The sequence below is a fragment of the Camellia sinensis genome, chromosome 14 (assembly GCF_055761805.1).
Source record: "Camellia sinensis isolate YWXY chromosome 14, ASM5576180v1, whole genome shotgun sequence".
Lineage (NCBI taxonomy): Eukaryota > Viridiplantae > Streptophyta > Magnoliopsida > Ericales > Theaceae > Camellia > Camellia sinensis.
The window spans coordinates 62803819-62814978 of record NC_138974.1 but is presented as its reverse complement, the minus strand read 5'-3'; the positions used below and the strand labels follow the sequence as shown (position 1 = coordinate 62814978).

Here is an 11160-nt window from a genome sequence, read left to right as displayed (position 1 = left end):
ACCAAAAAAGTTTTTGTGACCAAACAATTAGTAGCTAAACAAATTGAGAATGAGAGAACTTCACTATTGGCCACAACATTTTTTAGTCACGGAAAAAATGCGTATCATTTAGTGACTAAAACATTTGGTGGCAAAAAGTAAAAAAATGAAACTTAAGAGATTTTTGGCTACGACCAATTTTAGTCGCCAAAAGTTACCACAAAAAATGACATGGTCGCTAAAAGTATGTATTCTATTAGTGACCAAAATATTTAGTCTCTAATAATTGGTTAAAATTTTCATGTAGAACTTTTAGTGACTAAAAAATTAGTGGCCGAAATGTCACATTTGCCGACTAAGTACAGATTCGTAGCCAAATGTTCACTTTTGGTGACTAATTCCTTCGTAGCAAAAAAGTAACACCTTCCCCGACCATACGAATATTAGTAGCCGAAAGTCACATTCGGCGACTAATTGTTTTAGTGGCAAAAAGCTAACATTTGCCGACTAACAGAAATTTAGTAGGCAAATGTAACACTTTCGGCGACCAAATAAAGTTTAGTCGCCAATACTATCGCCAACAGGGTATAGGCGACTAACTTGGTGACAAAACTTTTTAGTCGCTAAATCCTTTCAGTGACCAAATTTCAAACGTTTGGGTGCCGTTTGGTAACACTTACGTTTTCAGTTTTCTGTTTATATTTACAAAAATTTAAAAAACTCAAATAAAAACTTGTTTGGTAAAATTTTTAATTTATAAATCAGTGGTCTCAGTTTATAAATTTGGCAAAAAAATAAAAACACAAAAAATGTGTTTCCATTTTGAGTTTTCAGTTTTTTTTTTTTTACCACCCAACACTAGCCATCACCCGCTACCATTTTCCACCACCATCTTCGGCCACCACCACCACCCATCACCTGTCACCACCACTCACCACCTGTCACCACCACTCACCACCTACCTGCCACCACCACCCACCACACGCCACCACCACCCACCTGCCATCCACCCGCCACCGCCCACCACCCGCCACTACCATCCACCGCCCGCCACTACCACCCGCCACCTACTTGCCACCACCACTCACTACCCACCTGCCACCACCATCCACCACCTGCCACCCGTCACCACCACCCACCACCCGCCACCACCCACTCGCTACCACCTACCACCTGCCACCGTCACCCACCCACTACCACCACCACCCACTCGCTACCACCCACCACCGTCACCCACCCACCCACCATCACCACCTATCTCCCACCCGCCATCCGCCACCCACCTGCCACCACCATCCACCACCCATCACCACCACCCACTCGCTACCACCCGCCACCGTCACCCACCCACGCACCCACCACTACCTACCCGACACCACCACGCACCCGCCATCACCACTGGCCATGTGCCACCCACTTGCCACCACCACCCACCACCACTACCACCACCACTCACTCGCTACTACCCACCACCCACCACCGTCACCCACCCACCCACCCACCACCACCACCACCACCACCCACCCGCCACCACCCACCACCACCAGCTACCCACCACCCACCATCACCACTTTTCACCACCGTTTTCCGCCGCCACTTGCTATTTCTCACTCTTTTTTATATTTTTAAATTTTTTTAAGCATTTTGTCAATTACCAAACGCGTTTGTAGTTTATATTTTTCTAAAAATAAATAAAAACCAGTTTATAAAATTTTTGTAAATATAAACTGAAAACGTAAACGTTACCAAACACAGGCGACCAATATTTTGGTAGCTAAAAGTGACATTTCTTGTAGTACATGGCTATGTTCCCCTCATGTCATAACTAATCCAACAAATGCAAGAATACATTATTTATTGGCGAAAAATCAATATTATATGAATTGCTACACAGTCTCGTTACAGAGCCCGATTTATTCATGCTCGAATTTGGCTCGAAACCCAAAACGACGTCATTTTGGGTTTCAAAATTTTTTTTTTCTTTCTCGCTGGAAGAAGAAGAACAAGAGAAGAAGAAGAAGAAGAAAAGAGAAGAGGAAGAAGAAGAATTTGAATTTGAATTTTTTTTTTTTTTTTCCTTTTCTTCTTCATCCCCTGCCTTCTTCCTTCCCTTCCCTTCTTCCTTCCGTTTTCAACTTTCAATTGAGAGAGTTATTGAATCAAAATCAAAAACAAAAAATCAAAAAAAAAAAAATCAACAAACCCAGCAAAACCAGAGAGAGAGAGATTAAACCAAAATCCAAAATCCAAAATCAAACCCAAATCCAGATCATCAACAACACCACCTTCATCAACATCATCACACAAAAATGAGTGGAGCAGAGAGAGAGAGATCAAACCAAAATCAAAAATCAAAAATTAAACCAAAATCAAACCCAAATCCAGATCATCAACACATCTAGATCCACTAGAAGAAAAAAAAAAAAAAAAAACAGAAAATAGAGAAAGTGGCGATCAGCGACGATACCCACCGGCAATCGATCGGTGACGATCACCACCATCAGTTCCACGGCTTCCCTCCACCGATCGAAGGTTTCTCTCTCTCTCTCTCTCTCTCTCTCTCTCTCTCTCTCTCTCTCTCTCCCTCTTTTCTCTCCTCTCCTTTCTCTCTCTCGCCTCGCCTCTGTAACAGAAGAAGGAAGAAAAAGAAAAAAAAGAAAAAAAAAAAAATTGAAACCCAAAACAACGTCATTCTGAGTTTCGAGCCAAATTCGAGCCACTGATTTTGGGCCCTCAAACAATTTTCATTACCACACATACATTGAAGAACAAATCAAGCATCAAGAGAATGCCTAATGCAGCCTATTCTTGACAAATTTCATTTCTTCCATACATTAAAAAAACCAAGTATTAGGAAAGAATCCATTTCTAAACCCCAATTTTATGCCTTTTAAGATTATCCGTAAGTAGCAATGCATACCATTTCAATTGTTTACCATCTGTAATTGATTTTCAACCTCAAACAACATCACACCTAATTCACAGCAGAAGAAACACAACTTAAACCAAATTTGTTGAGGAACTTTACTGATGCTGCATTATCTTTTGCAATTACTTCCAGCGCATATCACTTTCGGCAAAAGAATGAAAACCAAGCATTACCAATAAGCATTCAAGTCCAGTTACAAGTCAAAATGGTCTCTTGCCTCCACAGGACCTTTGCGTGTGGGGGTCACGACATTATTGATGTAGATAATTGAAACATATATCTAAGATTATGTATAGAGCAACAGATAAACGTAGTATACTTTTATTACGAGATATGAAATAAATAACAATAATTATATGCAATATATGTATGTGTATCCTTGTCCGTCACCTTAAATATCCAAACAACTATTGACTTATTTGAAAGAAATACTCCATTAATTTTAATTTCTAATTGCCTAGGTAATGTTTTAATTCCCTGTTGTGGACAAAAACTACATACACAAATATATCTCTTTCTTTATGGCAAGAAAAAAACATTTCAGAATACAATTGAGGATATGGATCAAAACTTCACATGCATGAAATATTTGATTATTTCAAATAAATCCAACTTGATGTGAAGACGTAATTATTGTAAATCACTAGTGCTATATAATTGAAAAACTCAAGCCACCATCTTTAATGTGATACCAAGTCACTGCATCAAACTTCTGCAGAAAGGATAGGCAGCGTACTAAACCATGCTCCAGGAACAAGTCCCCCCAGTCATCAACAATACAAAGTCAATGAAACAAAGAGTATCTGTGGGTGTCTTGGTGGCGTGAAATCAATTACCTTCTGAACTTTTCAGTGTTCAAATAAATATCTAAAATTTTTCCATATACAAAATCGTAGAAAGCCGACTGTTTTGAGTGTTCCTTTTAAGTGAATAAATCTTCCTTCTACAAAGATGAACCTTGAGAGCAGCCTCAAAATGCAAAGCTCAAAAAGTCTTGTTTTGCCACTTCCTGTTGGTGCTGAAATGACCATATTTACATGGGATAGGAAACATGCAGAAAAGCATTCACTTTGCAGCGGGTTAAAGTACTTGTATAACAAATACAAATGCAAAAACAATACCAATTACACCGTGTATAGCAAAAGAACAATATTTTAGTTATTGTGGGTCAATTCCCTAAATCGCATTTAGGATCGTACATTGTTGATGTTATGAACATTCAGATAGACAAATCAAAGAAAGCAAAAATTATTGCATAAAATTAGCATGCATCCATCTCAGTTGTTGCATGTTTATAAAACTTAACAAGACCAGTTAATAATTGAAAATCAATGTAGGGAAAAATATGAAGCAAAAAGATGCCAAAAGGATGCCCACATCATGATGTTAGAGAAAAAAGTGTAATTTTCTGTACTGATCACATGCAAGCAGTTAGAGAAAAAAGTTGTAATTTCTTCAAATGTTTTATGAACTCATTTTGCTTCGTTGAATATTTTGGTCCAAACCAATAACACATCTGAAATCTCAATCTCTCATACAAATAAGGAAAATGGTTTTTTTCAAGTATAACTTTTCTATAGAAAATGGTCAACCATCAAATTCCAATATGAACTTAAAATTACCTGAAACCAAAAATTAAATGGAAAGAAGCAGGTAAATCTGAAGCAGATAAATTTGAAACAGACTTCAGTGCATATGGATCCATAAACGAACTCATTTATCAGTCCACTGAGGAAACAAAATGATAAAAATCTCTATCTTTTATTTAATATGTAATAGTAAATTCCGTAGGATCATCATTTCAGAAACACATAATATAGAAAAAGGATCAAAGCAATCCATGAAAATTTATCAAAGACTATCAAAATCCAATTACCCAAATCAGGCTGGTAAACTTTCTGTTCATTGAGACATATTGACAAACACTTGGTGTTCATCTATTTAACATATACCTAGGAATAAAAGCAGTGTGGGTAAATATTGTGCAACAGACATAAATAATAGGCATCAAAATACAGATGTAATTACCAGGATTTGCAACGGCGGGAGCAGAGCTTTGGATGACCAACTTCGACAGCCTTACGGCAGCAACAATGCCGACAATGATGTGAAGCTGTGAAATTTGCTCTTCAAAGCGGTGAAATTTGTTTTCTTCTTCATTGTCGGAGACGGTGATTTGAATCCCACGTGGGTAACCCAAAATATTCAAGAAAAATTTGCGGGGAGAAGCTTTGGAAAATAGTCAGGAGCACCGGCGGGGGAAATTTCTAGGAGGAATGGTGGTATTTGTTTTGTTTCTTCTTAGTCATGGCGGGACTTATTTTTAGTTTATTTTAATTTTTAACTTAATTTAAATTATTATAATGTGTTTGATTTAATTTAAAAATATAGTTTATAATTTTTTATAAATTAAAAATCAATTTATTATTTGAGTGGGGAAGAAGAAACTTAATTTATGAGTCAAAAATTAATTTATGTTTACAACTATAAATTATAAACTGTTAAGTTATAAGTTATAATAACTTTTTCACAACTCTACCAAGCAGGACCATTGTATATGTGGATGAGTTGAAGCCCACGTGTCCAACTCAAAATTTGCAAGGAAGGAGTTACAAATTTAGAAAATGCTAGAGGTCCTAAATTTTCTACCAAATAAATGACCAAATGTCTCACATGGTGTGGGGCCCACAAAATTGCCGACCCTACATCCATGTGAGACATTTGGTTATTTATTTAGTAGAAAATTTGATATCCCTAACATTACCTTACAAATTTATAACAGGAATGATGACATTTGTTTTCTTCTACTACTGTGTGTGTGGGTAATTTGAAACACAAGTGTCCAGCCCAAATCTGCAAGCAAAGAGGGGTCACAAACCAAACAAAGCAACAGGGTTACACCAAAGCGTTACCATTCTTCCATTCTATAGATTTGTATTATATTTATTAATTTATTTATCAATATAAGATTAATATAGTAAGTTTATCATTTATTTATATCTCTAATATTGGTCTCAGTGGGTATTTGAGATTTTTTTTTTTATAATCTTTTGTTGATTTATTTTTGTCTTTAGTAAATTTCTTTTTTCTAAATTAAAAAAAAAAATTAAGTTTCTAAATTATATTCAACGAGACAAACATGAAAATTAACTTTTGTTTGTAAAAAAACTTTCAAGAAAAAGACTAAAAAATACAAAAATAAACCAATAATAATGAACTTTTTTTTAACTTATCTTGGCTTATTCAATTTTTTGGTTAAAATTCGTCTACATAAGAGGAATTGAAAAATGAAAAAAAAAAATTTGACATAATTATAAAAATGAAGCCACTAAAAATAAAATCAAAAATGAAAAAAGAAGTGACTTATTTTTGAGATCTCAAATAGCCAATAAAAGTAATCCACTCTCATTTGATTTTATTTGATATTTTACTTTCAATCAATTTGGGATTGGTTTGAAATTATTTGATCATTTTGACTATTAAAGACTTCTCAAAAATTATTACTAATTTATAATTTAATTTTTTATTAATAAAAATATATTATTTATTAACTTGGGCACGGGTATCGAAAATAGACAAATAAATAATTTGAAACAGAGGAGGAAGTGTTGTTATTTATAATATATATTTATGGGCAATGGACGCACTATCACATATATTTATTATTTATTTAATACTTATTAAAAATAAAATATAAGTTTATTTTTTAGATTTATTTTTTAAATTAATGATGTATTTGTAAGATTATTAGTTAATAATTAGAGAAAATATAAGATAAAAACAACACAAAAATAATTGCTTGATTGATTATTAAACTTGAAAAATAAATTTAATTTTAGATTAAAATAACACAACCCATTTATTTAAGGAGTTTTTAATTTAAGGTTCTTAATATTAATATTTTATAAGATAAGGGTGTGTTTGTTTCGATGAACTGGATAAGGGGGGATTGTAATCTATCGGACTATTAGTTCTGGGATACATTGTCCTGGGACTATTTGATTGGACTAAATTTATATCTTATGTTTGTTTAGTCATTGGATTAGATGTCTGGATTGGATTATTTTTAATTATCTAATATTTGTTTGGGATATTATGGAGAATGATAAATGCTCAAATGACTATTTTATCATTTTTAATTATTTACTAAGTAATAGCAATATTAAACATAGCTTTAATATTTTAATTATTTTTAGCTAGATTAAATAAAAATTTGTTTTATTTTATTTTTTGCACAATATTTTAATTATTTTAATTTATTATTTTCAATTAAATTAAATTTATAATTTATAAATTTTTATTTAATATATAATTTTAAATTAATGACAATAAAAAATAATTTTATTTAATATATAAATTAAATTTTCAACAGCACTAAAAAAATTTAATTTATAAGGCCATAATTTATAATTAATTATTTTTAAATAAATTTAATTTATAATTTATATTTTTTATTTAATATATAATTTTAAATTAACAACACTAAAAAAATTTAATTTATAAGGCCATAATTTATAATTTATTATTTTTGATTAAATTTAATTTATAATTAAAATTTTTTATTTAATATATAATTTTAAATTAACAATACTAAAAAAATAATTTATAAATGTTCAAAAGACTATTTTATCATTTTCTAATTGTTTGCTAAATAATAACATGGACGACAAAATTGACATTTTACAAAATAATCCCATGGGATACCAATCCCATGGTTTCAATCCCACCCCCTCCCATGGGATAAGATAATCCCACATTTGTGGGACTAATAGTCTAGGAGGAACTATTAGTCCGAAGCAAAAAAAATGAAACAAACAATGGACTATTAGCCCGGTGGGACTAATAGTCCAATCACACCCCCTAATCCTTCAAAACAAACACACCCTAAAGGATATATAATATTTTTATAATAGTTGGATCCCTCAATATTTTCATAAAAAAATTTTGGCACACAGAAATTTCAATACATAAAAATTTGTCTTTATAGAGAAATTTTAGCTCTTTAAAGAAAAATTTCAAAAAAAAAAATTTAGTTTCACAGAAAAAATTTAGCCTCCGTTTGGGAAGTGGGTTGGCTTTTTGGCTTTTTCACTATTTTAGCCTAGGGTTAAAAAGCCTGGTTTGGGAAGGGCTTTTTGGTTTTTTGACTTTTTTAAATTTTTTTGTGAGAGAGAAGTGTAATGATTATGGGTTGGATTTGATGTTTTGTTTTTTGTGACTAAAATAGCCTTTTTTTTTGTGACTATTTTAGCCTCTAACCCACCAAAACCAACTTCCCAAACTATGCCTTAAAAATTTTAGAAAGAAATTTCAATTTGTCACAAAAAAAATTTGTAAATTTTCTCTATAATAAGTTAAAATTTTTCTAACAATATTATTGAAAAAATTTAACTAATAAAAAAATATTAATAATTAAAAAAAATATTTGACTAATTTTAATTTATTTAATTTAATGAGCCTTTGCAAATGAAATCACCGTCACAAATTGGCAATTTTGGCGTTCACCGCAGTTCCACTTGCCAACTATTTATCTTCCTCCAGCTCTCCCTCCTCCTCATCCCCCCCAATCCTCCATTCATTATCCCCCTCTCTCTCCTAATCATATCCTCTCTCTCTCTCTCTCGGTTTAGGGTTACCACCTCTGCGTTTCAACCTCTCAGACATTGAATCCCTTTCTCTCTCTCTCTCTCTGAAATGGCAGGAAGCGGTGTTGTAACAGTCTACGGCAATGCAGCAATCACCGAAACCACGAAGAAATCCCCTTTCTCAGTGAAGGTAGGCCTTGCCCAGATGCTCCGCGGCGGAGTCATCATGGACGTCGTCAACGCTGACCAAGCTCGCATCGCGGAGGAGGCCGGCGCCTGCGCCGTCATGGCCCTGGAACGCGTCCCGGCCGACATCCGTTCCCAAGGCGGCGTCGCCCGCATGAGCGACCCCCAACTCATCAAGGAGATCAAGCAAGCCGTCACCATCCCGGTCATGGCCAAGGCCCGAATCGGCCACTTCGTCGAGGCTCAGATCCTCGAGTCTATTGGCATCGACTACGTCGACGAGAGCGAAGTCCTCACTGTCGCTGACGACGACAACCACATCAACAAACACAACTTCCGCATCCCCTTCGTCTGCGGCTGCCGCAACCTTGGCGAAGCCCTCCGCCGTATCCGCGAAGGCGCCGCCATGATCCGCACCAAGGGCGAGGCCGGCACCGGCAACATCATCGAGGCGGTGCGTCACGTTCGATCCGTCATGGGCGATATTCGTGTGCTTCGCAACATGGACGACGATGAGGTCTTCACCTTCGCTAAGAAAATCGCTGCTCCGTATGATTTGGTGATGCAGACGAAGCAACTCGGGAGGCTTCCGGTGGTCCACTTCGCCGCCGGCGGTGTAGCCACCCCCGCCGACGCCGCGCTGATGATGCAGCTGGGCTGCGATGGTGTTTTCGTCGGGTCTGGGGTTTTCAAGAGCGGTGATCCGGCGAGGCGCGCTCGTGCGATTGTTCAGGCCGTGACTCACTACAGTGATCCTATTGTGCTTGCGGAGGTGAGCTGTGGATTGGGAGAGGCTATGGTGGGGATCAATCTCAATGATGAGAAGGTCGAAAGGTACGCGAAGCGGTCTGAATGATTTGATTTGTAGGTTGGTTGGTAGGTTGCTCTTGGACTGTTATGTTCTCCAAATTTAATAAATTTTGCATTATGAGTTGTCATTTTAGGGGTATTGAAAACTCTTTTAATTAGAAATATATAATGGAATGGAATGGATTGTCATCCCTGTTATAGTGAAGGTTATTGGATTGGTTTAATTTTTAATTGTAGGATGAATTTTACATTGTATATGAAGCTCTTTATTTACTACTTTTTATGTTGCATAATTGCTATCAGGCTCATGGATCTGTGTGAACATGAATCAAGGTTGAGTTTTGATCTTCAATTTGTTATTCTGTTTTTGAACTTTTTTTTATTTTCCAATCGGTGTCGCTACAAGTCTGCTGTTTGGTTGAAGTAATTCTAATTCTTATGTTTAAGGATATTGGCTGCCGAGTATTCATCTTTCTTAATTTTTTTTTTTAGTTGATAAAAATGGTGTTTACAATACAGAGTAATAATATAGAGTACTTTATGCATTATGTATGTTCCATCCATTATATACTCATTCAATAGACATGCTTATTGGGTTTACGCACATGATGCATATTGGATGGATAAGGATGTTGTGTATAATCTTTCGGTAGATTGATTCATACATTTTTTAGATCTCATTTCTCGCAGCGTGGTAGCTTGCAACAAAATGGATTATTTCTTTGCGTTGTTGGGTTTTGATAGTCACCTGAAATGTATTATATTGTAATCTTTATTTTATCTCTGAAATTAAGATTTTTATATTTCGTTCTTGGTGACTGCATCCTTGGCAGTCGGCCTACTTTTTGAGGGAAGCTTATGACCTCAATTTGAAGTAGTAGTGTTCTTTTTAGATTATATTCTCGCTCTATGTCTGCTTTTCAATTATCAAACCTTCAGTTTCTCAAAATTCTTTTTAGTTTGCCTGTGTCAATAGCCTGAACTTTTGTTATTTTAGCCTCGTTTGATTTTTGTTTTTGATTTTTTTGACTTTTATAAAATAAAAAGTGTAATGATTATGATTTTGATATGATATTTTGTCTTATTAGTTTATGTAGTCAATTTGTCTTTTGTGCTTTTTTTAGTCAAAAAGTCAAAACCAAACATAGCTTGGGCTTGATATTGTGGGTATTTGGAAAGTAGCTAATTTAGAGATTTTTTAGCTTTTTAACTATTTAGTAGGTTATTTTAGTTTTTTGTTTGGGAGTTGAATTAGATTTTTATTTGAGTTGTTGTATTGAAAAATGTATTTAAAATGATGTTAAAGTAAAATGACAAATTTACTTCTAGTTTCACTTTTTTAAAAATTAATCTAAAGGAGTAAAATTGTCATTTACTCATTTGGGACTAGGGTATGATTACAAATATACTGCCGGCTGCTATATATATATTTATTTTGACAGTGTAGGTCTGCCGGCTGCTATATATATATATATATTTTTTCTTTAATCAATGGGGTAGGCTGATTTTTTTTTTTAAGACTAAAAGGCTATTTTTCACTTTGAGACAAAAATAGCCTCTACCCATAGTTCCCAAACACCCCCATTATTGTTGTATCATTACTCCATTATTACATATGAGTATTTGCCACGACATCTTTGTCTTCAGTTGTATCTATGTCCATGAGAATAG

The 11160-nt window shown here is 34.7% G+C and overlaps 1 protein-coding gene and 1 long non-coding RNA gene across 2 annotated transcripts; one reads left to right on the top strand and one right to left on the bottom strand.

Annotated features, from left to right (window-relative positions):
* Positions 1-3406: 3406 nt before the first annotated feature.
* Positions 3407-5625, bottom strand: LOC114296875 (uncharacterized). Its single transcript, XR_003641318.2, has 2 exons — positions 4937-5625; positions 3407-3926 (listed from the first exon to the last, which is right to left on the bottom strand). It is a non-coding gene; the product is annotated as an uncharacterized LOC114296875 (long non-coding RNA).
* A 2743-nt stretch (positions 5626-8368) lies between these two features.
* On the top strand, positions 8369-9765 carry LOC114296850 (putative pyridoxal 5'-phosphate synthase subunit PDX1). Its single transcript, XM_028241186.2, has one exon. The coding sequence runs from the start codon at positions 8603-8605 to the stop codon at positions 9533-9535; it is 933 nt and encodes a 310-aa protein (XP_028096987.1). The 5' UTR covers positions 8369-8602; the 3' UTR covers positions 9536-9765.
* Positions 9766-11160: the final 1395 nt, after the last annotated feature.